This window comes from Apis mellifera, linkage group LG7, assembly GCF_003254395.2.
Source record: "Apis mellifera strain DH4 linkage group LG7, Amel_HAv3.1, whole genome shotgun sequence".
Taxonomy (NCBI): Eukaryota; Metazoa; Arthropoda; class Insecta; order Hymenoptera; family Apidae; genus Apis; species Apis mellifera.
The window spans coordinates 11,770,029-11,788,285 of NC_037644.1; the positions used below are offsets into that span (position 1 = coordinate 11,770,029).

At 46.0% G+C, this 18,257-nt stretch overlaps 1 protein-coding gene across 1 annotated transcript in view; it reads left to right on the forward strand.

The window, feature by feature from the left end:
- Positions 1-18,257, forward strand: part of LOC411212 (discoidin domain-containing receptor 2) — a 122,057-nt gene that overhangs the window by 84,293 nt on the left and 19,507 nt on the right. The window contains exons 2-3 of the mRNA XM_394686.7: positions 2,421-2,560; positions 14,402-14,507. Of these exons, the coding sequence (XP_394686.4) occupies positions 2,482-2,560; positions 14,402-14,507 (185 nt within the window). The 5' untranslated portion in view covers positions 2,421-2,481. The remainder of the gene's footprint in view (positions 1-2,420; positions 2,561-14,401; positions 14,508-18,257) is intronic.

The window sequence follows — 18,257 nt, forward strand, 5'->3', positions numbered from 1 at the left end:
TTTTTTTTTTCGCCCGCCTCCTTATTGCGCGAGGGGAGCAATGATCCTTTCAAGAAAATCGCCGATCTTCGAGAAGGAACTCTGAGCTTTTTTTTTCCCCTTAATTGCGTTCGAATTAGCGAAAACCTTCTCGCGAAATTCTTATTAGAATGGAAGCAAGGCCTCGAGTTTTACTCGAAAGTGGTGCAAAAAGTGTGCGGGGTTTTAATTTAGCTCCCGTCGAAAAATTTCTCTCTCTCTTTCTCTCTCTCAGCCTCCGCTTTGACGCAGGCGGGTTATAAATCAGGGCCGGGTTGCCGGTCGGAGTAGAGGAGCGAAGATCGAACGCGTTAAGAGGAAGAAGGTTATGAACGATGAGTTATTTCAAGAGGAGGAAAATAGCGAGCAAGGTGGAAATCGAGCGTCCAGAGTTCGTACAAGGGCACTTTATGCACCGCGAAAGTGTCGGGGCGGCGATGCGGCCGGTGGTGTTTCGTGGCGGATGAAAGATGGCCGTGCGCGCCGTGTATCCCGCGTGGTAACAAACCCGGCCCCACTAAATCCACGTGATTTCTTCGTTTTCAAGCCGGTATCACGGCCCGCCAGATTTACAGGAGACGGTTACGTCGGCGCCAATGCTGGAAATAGCGCGAACCGTGCCGTTTCGACTAGCAACTATAAACTCACCACCACCACCATCGCCACCTTCTTCCACGCTTCTCTGGATATAGATTTCGCGATCGAAATTTATAGGAATCGGGGCAGCGGTTATTTTCACCTGGAATCCGCCGGGCCTGGGGATGAAAAAAAGTTCTTCTCTCCCGAAATTAGAGAGGAGGAAGGGGAGAAGGATCGATAACGAGGGAACGGGAACAGTTTCTCCCGCGGCCCGTGACCGGTGATGATTAATTCGCGCGGCGAAATCCAAGGAACGAGTGCCCGAGCCTCTCCGAGGCACGGTCCGTTGCACCGGCTCCTGGGTAACCCGAGCCCCGATGCACCCGACGTGACCTTAATTACTGCGTCGACTAATCGATCCCTCCCCGCATTGTGATCGTGCTATCATCGACACCGGTACCAACGTAACCGCTTCATGCTGAATGGTATCTTAATTGCCGGTCGGATAATCCGATTCAGCCACTTAATCGATTAAGCGCCTCTATAGAGCTGTCGCAGTAGCATTCACCGAATCTTGATGGAATTTCCCCATTTACCGATTAAGTAGAATGCCGTTCCCGAGTGGCCGATCCGTGCGCACAGAAACGGAGAGACGGAGGAGGGGGAGGGCAAACACGCGAAGCAGCAAGGATTCCCGAGACGATTCCTACGAGGAGGATCCTTCTCTCTCTCTCTCTCTCTCTCTTTCTCTCCATCTCTCCATCTCGACGACTTCATTAAAATCACCGGGCCTCGTTCTTTTTATCCTCCGATATCCAAACGATTATCCGTGGAATGCCTCCTTCTTCTCCTTTGGTCTCCGAGCGGTCGGAAGATTATTCGCGATGGCAGCCGCGATACACGAGGAAAGAAGAAGAGGAGGAGAAGGAAGAGAAGGGCAAGAAACGCGTCATCGAGCCGAGGATTTTTTCACGGGCCGTTGAATAACGAGCCACGCATGGGAAAGGGAGGGAGATGGTCCCTAAACTTGCCAGATAAGCATCGCAAAGTAGACGGTAGTCGAAGAAACTGCCGTTAATTAGCCAAAAAGTGAAGCCAGAGGATCCCCTGCCCCTCTCCTCCCCCTCTGCTTTCCTTTTTTTTTTCTCCGCCACGACGGCACCACCGGCAGAATAAAGTACGCGTCCTCTCCTTCCCTTCCACCCCCTTGGCTCACCCTCTCCTCAGCCCCGTAACCATCCGGTGTACGCACGAGGCCTCGCCCCCTCGTCGAGAAGAGAAGAACGACGGGCCAAAAAGGGCCCCACGCCGTTCTCTCCCTCCCTCGTCCTCCTCCTCTTCCTCGCCCCTGTTATCTCGCAACGCCTTGAGCTCAGCCAACAACTCTTTTTCCATCCTCTTCCATTCCCTTTCCTAACTCTCCTCTCTCTCTCTCTCTCTCTCTCCATCGCCCGAACTCCCCGATCCTAATCTCGATAATGACGCGTAATGGCTGCCGGCGTGAATGTAGCTCTTTGTCCGTGGCCGGTGTACCGGTCGTATATCTGTCCGGTGCGAGAGCCGCGCGCCATTTCACCCCGGCGAAATGCGCGCGGGGAAGAAACGGGGGCCGTTTCCAGCCTGTTTTTCTGCGTACGTGTTCTTCTCCCCACGAGTTTCTGGGAAACGCACACGTTTAATTGCCTTCTCTCTTTCCTAGTGGACCTAGGAACGGAAGGAAGGATTTCAGGACGATGATTTTGTATAATTCGTATCCCCACTTCTTCGTTCTTCTTCTTCTTCTTTCCCCGCGCCACTTTCTCATCCGTGTTCTCTTGTTGCAGATACGGTTATGAGAAGAGTTCGATGACCAGTGGATAGCGGACCATCCATCGACGCCACACCATGGACTACTACCTGCACACGTGCCTCATCTTCTACCTATCGATCCTCTGTTTCCGCGGAGGACGAACCATAGACATATGTGAGTACGCACGCGACGGGGGACGGGAGGGAGGAATGTCGGAAATCGACGACGCTTAACGATCCAGGCGTCTTGCCGATCGATGATGATTCTCGATTAACCGCAATTGGCGACGAGACGGTAAAAAAGTAAACTGACCGCCCGTCTGTCGACCAACTTATCGAGAATCTTTCGAATAATCAAGATCGTGAGAAGTGTTGCTACTTTCCACCGTGAAACCGAAGAATCCTTCGATATCACGCACCCTATCTATATCTCGTCCTCGAACCTCGTTCGTGGAACGAAGACGTCTCTTAGGAAGGAAAACAGCGACGAGAGAAAGAGGAAAGGATAGATAAGGGATTACAATCCTTAACCAGTCAATTGATTCGAAACGAGCGACCACGTATTACGATACTCTCGTCTTCGATCCCAGCTTAGAAGGCGGAAAATCGATTCCTCTTCTTCGAAACACGCGTTTACATTCCGGGACCATAATTCTTCTTCGTGTTAAAAAAAAACAACGGTTGTAACCCTCGCGACACCCTTCTCTAAACCTCCACCCCGCAGCTTTCCATCCCATTGACCTCGGATACGACGAGGCGGCTCGTCAGGTGTAAACAGGCCGAGAAAAAGCTCGCAAAGTGTCCCAAGAGTTGGCTCGAGGCTTTCACGCGTGCTCGCCTTACGTACGAGACGCGTTTATTTCGCACCCCCATCGTCGCGAAAACTTGGTGGCGGAGCGGGTCGAAGAGCGCGAGAGATGGATAGGGTCGGCGTTTCGGTCTGGTTCCCCGCCTGCTCCCCTCGTCACGAGAAAGGGGGGGAGGGAAGGGTGGCCATACACTCTACACGTAACAGTTTTAGAAAGAAATAAATCTCTACGCCCGGTGGAATGTTTAATGGAGTGGGCGGGTTCGCGTTTTTGTCGCGAGGCGAGGCGTTCTTGCGAGAGGACCCGGCCGGAAGATTGAAATTTATCGCGACGCTCCGTCTCTAATGATGGGAATCGGCGGACCAGCGTCGAGATTTTTGAACCATGTTAAGTGGTACGGGTGCGGAGTAATCCGTGGAGGTTTATCGGAAAATGAAGAGAATATATATATATAGAGAGAGGGAGAGAGAGATTCGTATATAGGGAGCAATGAAACGAGGGAGAATTCCATCACGCTCGAGGCCTCGAATCTCGCCAACCAACCTCCTCGTCCGCTCTCCTCTCCTCTCCTCGAATTCAATCACGCCTCTAAACTTGGCCGCGGCATCGTCCCCATTCCCTTACGATCTTTGGCGGCAATAAAACAGTTGGAGAAATACAGGACGCCCGTCCAAACGTCCGTGGCGTTTGTTCCATTTCTGGCGGCGGGGACGAGAGACTCGAACGTCTCCTCAAATTTAATAAGCGGCGAGGATCGTAATTCCACGAGGGCCGGAAACGATAAGTAACGATCGACCACGAAAATACATATAAATACCGGCGGGTCGACGAAAGCGGTCGACTTTGGAGGAGGAAGTACAGGGGGTGCAGGCGAGGGGGAGGAGGCGAACCGTGGCGACGAGAGAAAGAGAGAGAGAGAAGGAGAGAGAGAGAGAGATCGGCCCTCCTGCGGTGAGTGAACTTGTACGTCGAACCGCGTTGGTAAATTCGCGGTCGTGTTAAGCGGGCCAGCCGGTGGCGAGGATGGAGGACGAGGGGCGAGGCGGTGGAAGGGCTGCGGGCCAGTTAAAGCGCGCATAAATTGCAATGTTAATGTTGCCTGCGATACATAAACATGTTGTACGTCGGTTGGATTGCGGTCTGCGCGCGGACCCGCGTAGCGCCAGCTTGCACACAGGCGCGTGCACGCACTCGCGTGGAGGTGGAGATGGAGGAGGAAGAGGAGGAGGAGGAGGAGGAGGAGAGGGAAAGGGGAATGGAGCGGTAGTCGCGTTCGGTTTCGCGTTCGATTCGATTGAACGAGCTCTCTCCTCGCTACCGGCGCCGCGTGTGTGCACAAAGCCCGAGCCACGCGACACGCCTGTGTCCGCCTCGCGTGAGCCAGTGGACACGATTCGTGAAGCTGAAGCCGAGAAAAGGAGCAAACCGCGATACGCGGCAAGCCTCGGTCGCCGTGATTGGTGGCCGGCTACCGCTGGACAACGCGCGGACAAGGAACGGCGAGGTGGGTTCGTTACTTTCGCGTTCCCGCTTTCTTTTTTCCCCGAGGCGTTGAGCGTGATTGAGATTTCGTAATTTTCTTTTGATCGGAATAACGAATGGTCGCCGTTCCGCGTAACGGGACAGAGTTTCTCAACCTCAAAACTTATATAATTATACAATTCTGAAAAGGTAGCGATTTCCGTTCGACGGGTGAAAAATTTATTGGACGGACGCGGAACTTTGTCCTTTGAAATGATTTTCGATTTGTGAAAAATCATCGCGAAAGAAAGGTAATTTTTAATCGTTTACTTTAAATTCCTATTAAAATTTTGAATCGTTATAATATATATCGTTATATATTCGAAGCTATAACTCGATATTCGATCAACGAATGAAGGATCGTTAGAAGCGGATCTTTCCCCTTTAAAATGCTTTCTTAATTATTCTTGTACGACTTTTCTCGAGATATTATCATATAAAGAAAAAGGTAATTTTTAATTACTTTATTATTTTCGTCCTTATTCGGAGGCCTGCCTCATTGACCTATCCAAGATGAATGACAAGTGCGATTCTTGGAAAGAATATAGGTCACTGGATCGTAATTCATTCATAATATCCGCGCTATCTTAAGCAGTATGAAAAGTTCGAGTATTTATATCTCTGAATCCGATTAAGATATCAGGATAAAAAAGGCTTATTTGACAATTTTTAATTATTCCTTGCACTTTTTACACGAAAAGTCAAAATTTTATTTATATAACTGTATTCGCGAATCGATAATTCATTATTCCAATATGATGTAAATTTATGCACGTTTTGCATAAACGACGATATTTTCTGCACGTTACCCCGAAACGTTTTAGCTGCGCAAATTCATCCGCGGAATGAAATTAAAAAATTATATTCCCCCAAATGAATTATTAGCCATCTGTCCATCTGTCTGAACAACTTTTACTTTTAGATCCGCGTAGCGTTTTCACGGCGATAAAACAAAATCGTATGCACTCGTAAGGAAGAAGTTATGAAACGAAGGATGAGGAAAGTTCAAAGAACAGCGATCATTTACCATCATTTTTTTCCACTTTTCTTACGGAAAGAGCTACGCTCCGTTCCATTCACATGAATCATGCCCTTCATTCGTGGGAACGGGAAACGAACAAGAAAGTACTTTATTTTGAGAGCGCGCTTTTCAATGCACCATCTGATTCACCGCGTTTTCTTTCTATCATCCCCCTCCCCCCTTTAATTCACCATCATTCATCGCGAAACATGATTCCTTACTTTCTCTACAATCGAACACAGAATCGAACTGTCTTTCAACATTTATCCAAAACGTACGCATGATTTAGTATCATAAATATTAAATCATAAACACGCATCTGTGTGTATAATAACAGAGAATAATCTCGTGACAGTGTTTCGATTTTAGAAATACGATCCTCTCGACACAATACGTGCGCCACTCTGCTCGCTCAACGCGCTTCCAGGCCTCGCTCTAAAGAAAAAAGTATACGTATTTTTTAAACCCGTATTTCTAAAGCATTCTTAAACATTTCTACGTATTTCTTATACATCTATTTATCTTTTACATTTTAACTTAATTATTTATTATACGAATGAAATTAAATCGATCGATTATTATTCGCTTTACAAACTGGAATAATGCTTCAGAATATGATATCTGGCGAAGCATTTTCCTTTGTGCAACGGTACTCGGCATAATTCGCAATTATATCTCGTTTCGTTCCTTTCTCTCTTTGGACGAACTTTTACATTTTTCATCGGGAAATTCTTCTTTTCCTATTCTTATTCCTACGATTTCAGTTCCTCGAGTCGTCGATTGAGGAAACGTTAAACCGAGATAAAATCTCGCACGCAATGCATTAAAATAAATTTATCGGGAACAATAACACGGTCGAAACCGTTCCCTTTTACCGAGATTAAAATCACATACTTCAATCCTCCTCGCTATTACCCATTTGTTACAAGACACCCTGTATACACTGTCGAGCTACTACAGCTAGTGGGAGCAGCGCACGAGGAGGGAGGGAGGAAGGGAGGGCCGTTACGCGAGAGCCCTCTTGCGTTATGGCATTGTCATCGGTCCGTTGCTTGCTTCCCCGTGACCCCCGCCACCCTTCCAATTATCCACAGATCCATTAGATACGCGTTGTATACCGGCGATGAAATTGTCGGCGTATTAACATAACGGGGGCGACAATTGAAGCGTTATGCTGGGACTATCGTCGGCATACCGATCTCATCCACGGTAGGTATTTCGCGCAGCCCAGTATCTTAAGAATCTTAGGAATTTCGGCAGTAATTTTTTTAATTGAAACGAAGGCGTTGAAAGCGTCGAAGCGGAGCGGAAGACCGACCCGCGCACAATTTCCTCCCAGAAATTTCGACGGGAAATTCCACGGGAAAAGGGTCGAGGCTCGAAGATTCCAACCTTCCTACCTTCTCGCTGAGAATAGTGAAACTTGGCGTTGTAAAAGATGCATAAGTAGGAGATCGATATTGCTTCGTTTCTTTTTTTCTTTTTTTCGAGAAAAATATTCTAGGTTTACGTAAAGTTGGAATGAAAAATTTCTGGTTTCCTTTTCCTGGTTTTAAGATAAAAAAAAAAAAAAGAAAAGGAAGTTGCGTTCAAATTGTTTCTCTCGTTGAGAGGACAAGTTAGACAAGCAACTTCTCCCTCTCGTCAACTTTCTTGTTCGACGATTGTTTATCTTCCTTGGATTTGCAATACGTCGAAACCCGTTACGATCTTTTTTATCGGCCTGCAAGAGAGGCCGGTTTATTTACAAAAGTTCACGCCCCGTCCAATATTTAACTCGGCCAACTTAATCAACAACCATTAACGAAGCATAGATTATTCGAACACTTGGAATCGGTCACCTCTTATTCACCGCCTCTTCCTCCTAGCAAGATTTCGAACGTGCGGACAGAGAGCGACACGTCCATCACAACATGCTGGCGCAGTGATCGCGGCAATTTGTCACGGCTTTGTACGGGTCGCGGCGTCATTAACACCGAGCTCGTCTCTTACTTTCGCGGAGTTTGTTTAAACGTCGAATCGCTGCCACGACAAAGGGGGCCGTCGGTGGTGCACGTGTGCGTCGTATGTCTCTCTGTATATAAAATCCAGCCCGCGTAAACATTCCCAAGCGAACTGCCTCTCCTCCTCCCGACATCTGTTCCCCTCCTTACCCCTCCCGTTCGCGCGACTTGATCACGTGCCAGAAGTCGGAGTCCTTGACTCCTCCAACGACGAATTATCAAAGAAAAATCATCAGTAGAATCTCATCCCGTTTATCGATGAAATCAATCAAATTGTGATCAAATTGTTTCGCTCATCTCGTTTTAAAATACTTACTCTTACTTTTTTAAAAGATCGTTCGAAATTTGATCCAAAGAAACGGAGATTTAAATTTATCGCGTTGCTTCGTGTTTTCTTTTTTTTTTAATTATCGAAAGAGTTAAACGATTGGAGGAGCAATCGAGTTAACCGAGGAGGAATTCAAATCGAGGAGGAATTCGAATCGAGGAGATTCCAATAGACGAGACTAGGGACCGTCAACCGTCAGACGTCGACGTCGGGTGTAATAATCCTCGACTTTCGGCCGTCAATCCGACGTTGGATCTGTATTTTCATAAGTCTAGGCCGCGAGAGCAAACACTATATTCCCTGGGTCGAGTGCCGTTTCGCGGAGAAGAGTTGGAGAAACCCTTCCAATACGTTCTATACCCCGTGATTGCGCCAAGGAAGAAGAATTTCTCTATTTAAATCTTTCGAACCTCTTTTTCTTCCGTAAATACCTCGATCCATAAATGAATCGCGAAAACGTGATATTAGATTAACCAAATTATCTAATTTTACACTTTCCAAACTGTAAATACATCGATCGGCAAATTAGAATTCGTAGAAAGAAAATTATTCGCGTAATAAAAATTCTTTTCGCGTTAACCGAGTTACGAGAGATACACGCACATTTACGTGGTCGTAATACGCGACGAGACGAGGTCCAGATATCGCGAGTGCAATAGGCCGGATAGAAGCGTTGGGGGTGAGAGGAGAGACGAGGCTCGGCCGGCGGCGTCGCGAGAGAGAGAGAGAGAGCCTCGCCTTTGATAAATCCAGGCCAGGAAGGCGAGCCGTAACACATGCTCGCCACGAGGGACTGCGTAAAAGGGGTTTGCTGCAGCTTTAGCTTCTTCGAGCCGGCCTCGTGGAAGCTTAAGAGCGGTGCACGCAACCCGGGGACGGTGATTCGGAGGGGTGGGTATCGCGCCTGAGGGGAGGTTATGGCGAAGGGTCGGGCGCGCAGCTTGCGGAGGAGGGTGCAAAAAGGCCGTGGAGGGATGCGGGATGGCGATAGGGGGACAAAAGGGCCGTGTAAAAGTAGTGCTTCCGTTACTACAGCCGTCCCGGCGCCAGAACGACGACGTGCGCGCGCCCTCGCGGCCCGCGTTATCTTCCGGTTGCGCGGCGACTGTTTGTTTTCCCTTATGGAACAGAGAGGGAAACGGTGGTTTCCACCGTAGAGATATCGTGGAAAACCGTGTAACTAATTACTTACTTGCCCGTTCGCGTGGTTAAAAGGATGGGCCCAACGCGACCGAGAAGAGAATTCGTTCTAATTTCAACCGAGAAAGGATGAGAAACAACCCTCCCGCCAGGTGTTCATTCTGCTAAATAAAATACTGTCCGTGATATTACCGTTCTTTCTTCAGAATTTTTATTTTCGTTTGCCAGCCGCGAAAATTTTTAATAAGATTGGAGATTATCTTCTGAAATTTTTCAGATATCGTGACACACATTTTGTGTACAAAGATAAGAATGGAGGACAAGGCGAGTTCTCATCCTCATCCACGGAATGAGGAATCCATTAACGGTTATCCGGTTACGGAGGATTTAATTCGGCGGAGATTTTTCCGGATTTCGATTAATCCGGAAGGGGAGTTTGCCCTTCCATATGAAAAATAGTAATCCGTAAGTGAATCGTGATTTATACCGTAATATCGTGGCCGTAATAAGGTGGGGCGTTTAATATGTTTTTCACGAAAACACCCGGGGAGTAATTAATTTACATTCACGCCCGTCGTGGTGGTGGAAATGGAAAGGGAAGGAGAGAGAAAGAGACAGAGCGAGAAACAGAGAAGGAGGGAGATGAGAGGATGAACAGCGGCTTGGCCAGACCGCGACCCTCTCTCGTACATCGTCATTAATAATAATTGTAGAGTTAACAAAGGCGAGCCGAGGTGGAATTATTAAATCCGTCCGAGATAGAAAATCTGCTTGGCTTTTGCCCGATCTCCTTTCCTTTCCCTCGTTTCTTTCCTTCGTGAAGCAAAATCCATCCTCCGGGGTTCTAATTCGCTTAAATATTCGCGAGGCGAGGTGACAAATCCTCGCGGATTCCTCCAACGATTTCTTGTTTTTTCGTTCCAAAGTCTTGTAAATTAAATTAAAAAATTAAAAATCGTCGCTCTTGGAGAAGGGAGAAGGAGGTATCGAGAGACGAGTTTCCTCGACTTCGAGCTGACAGCTCCACTGGAAGAGGAGGAGGAGGAGAAGGAGGAAGACTTTCGTCTAAGAAAGGCGAAAGAAGCGGTTATCAATTTGACAGTGACGGTGTTAAGGGAGGGAGGAGGAGGAGGAGCAGATGGCGGGTGCAGAGAGGAGAGAGAAGTCTCGAGGAGGGGTTGCGAGAAGGCATTCAATTTCCCTGTTCTCGCGGGCGGAGGGGCGGCAACACACCCTTCCGTTCGGAGCTGTCACTCCGGGAGAGTTATGGTCGCCGAATGAGTGGCTGGGGCGGGCCAAACGTCGCATAACTTACTACTACTACTTCTTCTTCTTCTTCTTCTTCTTCTTCCTCTTTTCTCGTTTCACTCTGCTCTTTTCCAGGATGTCTATAAATACGGGGATCGAATCCGACCCACCACCGATCGTCAACAGTTCCTTCGTTGTTCCTGCGGGATCGCGATGGGAGAATAAGGAGTAGAGATATCGCCGTGTAAATGATCGTAATCGTTTGAGAACGTCGATCGATTTGTTTTATTCGATTCCTCTTCTCGACGAGGGGATGATCGAAGGAATTAATTTTATTTTTTTTTTGTTGAATCTTAAATGCTCATCATCTTTGCTGTTTAATGTACGATACGAAAAACGTGTCCTTTGTTGTTCACATTTTTTATAAAGCAAATTTTGGAAAAAAAATAAGAGAATCAAAGTAACAGAAGTTGAATTCCAGTGAAGGAATAGAAGGTTACGGAGTTGGAGTCACGGAGGCAGGGAGACAAGTGGTCTGTCCAATCTCACGCTTTATTTTCACTATAATCACACTTGAATTACTGAACACTTGGCGACTGTTTGTTCCGAACGTGTCGTGCTCGTAATCACGCCCCAGTGTTTTCTTTCCTCCTGTCACTCTTCCGCGACAAGCCTTTCCTCTAATCACTCTCTTAAACACCTACCTCTCCACCTTCCCTCTCTCTCTCTCCTCTTTCTCCCGTTTAAACAATCAATCTCGCGCCGCTCGGCTTCAACTTGTCTCCCGCCCCATTTGCTTAATGGTCTTTCTAAAACTTGCGCAACATTATCATCGTCTCTTTCTCTTCCCCGACAAAAATATATCCCTTTTAAAATAAAAAAAAAAAAAACTTGAACGCAATCAACTTTATTGGTCGAAATTCGCGAATATTGCATACACAAGTGCCGAGAGAAAGAGGAGGAGAAAAAAAAGAAGAGGAAGAAGAAGAAGGAGAGAGGAATCATAAATTCGCGAAAAACGTTCTATCGAGGCTCGAGGCGAGGTAAGAACGATTACGTTGAAAGGGTTTCGTTGTAAAATCGCGATGCTGACCGGCCGAGTATCGCGCGAGGGTTATTAGGAGGGAAGAAAGGAGGGCGGGGGGGAAAAAACCGGCGACGAAGAAATTTCATAGGACAAAAAACGGTGTTGCGGCGCTGGCCGCTTCAACTCCCGGGAACAAGTGGCTCCGTGTAGAGCGGTTAATTACCGGGAATAAGCAGCCGTCGAGTCGTAAAACTCGTGCGAGGCCGAGCCGACTTGTGCCCGGAAATACCGTGCGTGTATCTCGTTAAAAATTTATTTACGGGGAAAGTTCGCCAAGCGAATTAGGAACTGGCGTGGCGGTGGCGAAAAACCTGTCGCCGCCGCCGCCGCCGTCTCCCCGCTCTCGCTTCGAGGACACTTTCTTCTCTCGATAGATGATAACGGGAAGAACGGATAAATATTTTCATCGAGAAAGCCGAGAGTTCGATTTTAGATATCGCTGCTCGCTTCTTTTATTGCCGACGTAACGTCGACACGGGTTCCAAGAAGTAAATTTTAACGTGGATGAATCGTATTGTGTATTTTGCAAGCAAGTTTTTGGGGAATAAGAATAAACTTTTAATGTTCCATTAATAAATTTCAAGTCTATAGTTTTTAATTCGGGTTCGAAGGATAGGAAAATAGTGGATCTTTGATTAATTTTGTTTTCTACAGTATTATTTTAAAGGGATAATATATATACTTTTCTTTAGAAGTTTCTTTTCAAATCTTTTATTTGTTTGAACAATATGGATGGAACAAGATAAATTAATCATCGAAAAAAGTAACGTATTTTTCCGCGAAAAGGAGAAAGATTTATCCGAGAGAGGATTAAAAAAGAGAGGAGGAATTAAAAGAAACATCTTCGTCACCGTAACAATAACACTTCTTCCTCTTTAAACACACTTTCGGCACAAACAACTCTCACCATCCTCGATTCCACGAAGCGGTACCGCGTTATAATTAACCCCATGACACTTCCAAATAATTAAAACCCCTCGAACAGCCCCTCGAACGGTATTTGTGTACTCAGACAGAGCTCGTGAATTTAAGATCTGCCCGGCCAGCAAACGATCGCGATAGTAACTGACGCTTTCCTCAGAGACAAACGACTGTCATTATTTGGCCACCAACGTGACCTGCGATGAACATATTAAACGTTCGGGATAAAATTTATTGCCAAATTAAACTCGAATTTTAAAAAATTTAACAACCCAATTAACAAAAATCATACAGAGGATACACGTTATACTAATTTTAAAATTATCGAATCGAAGTTATTCTGAAAAATTTTAAAATTTCACCGCGGAAATTTAAAGAATATTTCAAATATAAAAACACGATGAATAATATAAAAAAAAAAAGAATCTCAACGTCAATATTTCAAGATATATTTATAAATAACGAGCTGACGAAAATTCGATCGAATCCCGGACTCGCGCGAGTTTATCTGTCACCGCGAATGCCGTCCGTTTGTCCGTTTCTTCATCAACGGTTTCCCCGTTAAAACGCCCGTATATTATATATTCCCAAGAACTCCGATTCCACGCGTTAGAGTAAACAGATCCCGCTTTGATCGTTCCTCCTCCTCCTCCTCCTCCTCCTCCCGTGTTTCGAACGAGAGAAGAGGGTTAAGTCGTTTTTATTGGCGCGTCGACGACGCCTCGATCCGGTCGCGTGTTCGCGCGCCGTAGCCGGGAACCAGTTCGTAACGTGTAATTTCGCATCGTCGAAAATGTTTCTCGCGCCTCGGACCTCGTGATTGAAAAGCGGTTTCTCGGTATCGTGCCGCGTTGTATCGCAATTATCGGGAGGGAAGGGGGGAGGAGGAAGGGCCCGACGTCGTATCGGAAGAAAAATACGACCCAGCATCTTCCCTTTCTTCTTTCCCGATCGTTCAGTGATGTTCGAACGCGTTCCGATCCGAGCCGCTCACTCGGAGCGGCGGGCTCCGTTTGAAATGAACGTGTAATGAACGTGGCCGGACGAAAATAAACGGCGCGAAACACGCGGATATCGGCTGACGATGGAACGACGGGCGAAAACAGATGGTACGGCGCGAATGGGAATGCGTAATGAAGGGATCGTAAAATCTGTCGGTTGGCGGGATGATGTTTCGGAGTGTAAGTTAATAAAGAAGAAAGGGGGAGAGAGGATAATATAAATTGCGAAATTTCGCGCGAAAATATCGAGGGAATCGTAAGGAAATTTTAATTTTCAAGGGAAGGGGAAGGGAAGACGAGGAAATAATTCAGGATTTGTTCCTTTTTTTTTTTTAAGGATATCGAAATACTTACTTGCCTTCACGTAAACCAAGTATCGTCATATTATTATTATTATTATTATTATTAATAACCCGGTCGGTTGGTTTTTATTGTTCGAAACTAATACGCATGGGTTTAAGTGGATCTCTTGAACATCAATCGACGCCGCGCTCGACATAGTTCAATTTTATTAACGACCTCCTTGCGGTTTCAACTGGATCGCATTACGACTCTTTTTGTCAATTTTCCTTCTTCCAGGGGAAGAAGGAATAATTAGTTTATCAACTCCAACGGAAATAACGTGACACGGACAATTTCCTTCTGGAAATTAGGATGAAACAGGAATGAAAGTTCGGCAAGATTCGAGCAAATTCTTGGATAAATGGTTTTACAACGGGGAGAGTGTTGATCATTTTTCAAGAGGGAACGGCTCGGCGTACAAATTAAACGCGCGTTGCGTCACGATTGTTCGAAACGATTAAAAGCGTTCGATTCGCGCGGTAATCGCGCCCTCCCCCCTCCTCCTCCCCCAGCGGAGGAGGGGGAAAGTGGACGCGGGACGAATACGGAAATATAACAACGTGTATATAATCAAAGCAATTTCCTTTGTTTGCAGCACAATGCATCGCGCCCCTGGGGATGGAATCTGGTGCGATTCCCGATGCAGACATCACAGCGAGCTCGAGTTTCGATAGCGGAAACGTCGGTCCGCATCACGGACGGTGAGTGAATTAACCGTGTATTACCGTCTCGTTTATAGAGCGCATTATGCAGATTCGACGCAATACACATTCGGAAATATGATAAAATTAACCCCCCTTTGTGAGGGGCGCAGAGATGCAATTTCCCGAAATCAGTGCGCTTCGTTAACCGATCTATTCGGGGTTGAATTCGTGGCGATTCTATGCCGGGGCGAAAGATCTCGTTACGCTCGCGCTGCTAGAATTGCTAGGGAAATTGTTTCAATCCCCCCCTCCTCTCACCAATACGTTCTATACGCTATCTTGCAAAATAAAAATATTTTCTTCTCCCTCTCTTCCCGAACAATTAACCTAGATATGGCGATTTTCTTTCCACGACGCTTCCTTCTTTTTTTTCTTTCTTTCTTTATAAATAATATTCCACTCTCCCCCTCTGTTTATTTTCGTTCCAACCCTCGCGCGCGTCCAAACAAGGGGCGGAGGTTAAATATGAACAGTGAACTGGCAGAAATCGTGAAACAAAATTACATCGCCGACGTTTTTTTCCAATGGCAGGGAGGAAGGATTATTGGAAGGATCCTTAACCCTTTCACTGGCGAGATATCTCGCTTATATATATTTACACATCATCGACGCGAAGTATTTCAATTCGATAATTCGAGGCAAATAATTTTCCATCTCGGGGAAACGTAAAGATGAGAGATAAAGAATATATTCTCGTATCCCTGTTGTAAATTGTCCTTCTTTATTTCATTTATACGAGGCAATGTGACACAATGTGCGATATATATAAAATTTCTTCTCATCTTCCATTTATATTTACGTACATCGTATTAACGATATTTGTACACGTTCTCGCGATAATATCTTGCACAAAAAAAAAAAAAGAAAATATCTCGTCCATCCATAGCAGTTATATCGAGATTTTTTTGGCGTTTAATTTTTTTATTTTATCAAAGGATTCGTTATTGAATTCACCAGCGGGACAAATAATACAACGTTCTTTCTCGGATGAAAAGGATTTATCAAACGAGAGGTTTGATGGACGGCTTAAAACGAGCGAGAGAGAGAATTCGACGACGAAAAAGAAAGAAAGAAAAAAAAAGGAAAGGAACACGTATCTCATTCGAAATGTTTTCTACCGCTTAAACGGATGATCTTCTTCCTGTCCGTCACTCTGTCCACGATCGAGGTGGCTCACGATCAGGACTCGACCGTATTAATCACTGGGCCGCGCGTCTCATTCGGCCTTCAACCCGCAATGAGGATTAATGACGCGATGTCCCGCATGCACGGCCATTCGTATCGAACGTTACGAAGCAACGCTTCAACCATCGTTAACGCGGCCTCCTTTGCGTTCATTCCTTTGATTATAAGTTTTCGGCTAATCACCGTTTCCAAAACGGGGGATTCCAATTTTGACCAGATGTAGCAAAGTGGACGGGCCGATTTATGGGACCACCGACGACGCTAACGAGCCGAGAATTTGCGAATCGGTCGAATATTCCTCCGTTTAGGAAGAATTTTTATACATCTTTCCAGACAAGATTAATAAAAAATGTAATAACTTGACGTTAAAATTTCTAATTTGAAAGTACGATTTAGGATTGTAGAAATGAGATGTATTCTCTTTCGATTTTAAAAATACGGAGAATCAAAAATTTCCATATCTTTTAAGACGCTCGTAAATATAATATTCCTACGGCTATAAGATCCCCGATATAAAAGCGACGAAAAATCGGATTCTTCCAAAAAAAGGAAAAAAAAGAAGAAGAAGAGGAGTTCGCTAGTTTTTGTTTGTTTTCGACATGCGTCCCATTCACGGAAGAAATATTTTATTAACACGGATGACATTTACGAACTTCTTTGATAGCGATGGGTGGTCCCTGACATTTCGAACGTCACCGTGCCGTTATTCAGAGAGACGCGAAGAGGCGTGAACATGTTTATGGTCCTATGGAATTTCGTTGAAAAGCTGCCACATTAATGCAGCCACGATAATTGGAAGTTTAACGTGTAAGAAGAAGAAGAAGAGAAAAGAACGACGTTTCTTCTCCGTTGTTTCGTTTCTTCCTCTCCCTCCTCTTTTATTCTTACATGCTCTTTTCTTATTTTTTCTTTTTTCTTTTTTTTTCGGCCGCGATATAAAGCAAGGAAAGCCTTTTCGATGCAATACCGATATCGTCGTTTGTGCACACACTCTTTACCCGGTGGAGACCGTCTAGACCTTCTTCAACGGCATTTCCATGGCTTCCTGATACTACGGGCTTCCCGGTGAATACCCTATTTACCCCATACGACTCCCGTTTACCCTAAAATACGCGAATCTAACTCGTATTACGTGTACACAGCTCTTTCTCCAGATATCGTATTCGTGAAACGTATTCGCATTCGCCTACGTTTCGTACAAAAGATTCTTCCATTCCTCCATATTTCCCCCATCAGAGAACTCTTATCAAATTCCACTTCTACCTATTCGGAATATTACATGGATAATACAATTTTGTTCCGTTACAATTATCCCTGTTAACGAGATCATTGTTAAAAATTCAAGACTATTTGGAAAGACGATCCAAGACGTATAATCATTTTTTAAATTAATTCAACAAACGTAATAAACGTAAATTTACAATTCTCTTTCTTCCTCGTCGAAAAGCAACTCGAAAGGAACTCGATTTCATAAGCATAAGGGAAAGGAAAAATTCTTGTGCAACGAGCGAACAACGTAAAATCCGGGAAAAGAAGAAGACCTGTCTAAAAAAGAACGCGGCGCGTGTAAATAAAAGAGGTTCTTCTACGGTTGCCGCCCAGCCGTTTGTCTTGGCGCGCGTTCCTCCAGATCCACCACAGCCACGGAAGGAACACGTTTTCATCGGAGGAAGCGAGCAACATCCCTCGAAGGAAGCAACATATCGCGCCACGCTTCCTCGCCTATCCATCGAAGCCTCGTTCTCTCGTCCGCAACAAATCATCCCCGTAAGTCCTCGAGCTTCCTCCATCTCCTCCTCGAGTTGGCTCGCGTTCGAGAAACCATTCTTCTCGATAATCGAGCCCGTAGTAGCGCCTCCCCGTCGTGTCGCCCTCCTCCACGATTTCGCCGACTCGGCTCGGCTCAGCTCAGCTCGGCAATCGCTCGACCCGCTCGAGATTTATCGCGGAGGGCGCGCGCGAGCCGCGGAATGCCTTTGATGCCCTGGACTGTATCAAAGTGGCAGCCAACCCAGTTCGAGCTCACTTAATGGGCTATGAGTTATGGCGTTTCGCTGCTCTCTCGAAACGCTCCTCCCTCTCTCTCTCTCTCTCGTTCGATCCAACACGTTGTACGTATCCTTGTCTCGGCGAAAACTATAGCGTTATTCCTTCTGCTTCTCTTCTGGAGAGGAGGTTACTCTTCGCTCGAGAGGGACCCGTCGTCAAAAGCGACGCTTAAAATTCTGACGGGGTGGCAGGGAGGAGTGGCAGCTCACCTCTTTATTGCGAATATTTTGCGAGATTGTATATAACCAAGGCCTATCTTCTCTCTCTCTCTCGTTCCTTCTCTCGTTCATGCGAACTGAACTGGCGGCGGTTTCTTTCTGCGAGGTTTGAAAGGGGTGGGGAGGAGACGAAGGCGCTGTTCGAAAGTAATCTTGGACGGGAGAGAGAGAGGGAGGGAGGGAAGGAAAGCCGAATTCTCGGTTTTTTTTTACTTTTTATTGTTGAAATTGAGTTTCAAAGTGACTAGGCGAGGGCGTGTTTGTTGCTCGCGTCAAAGGTGAAACACGGTGAAGT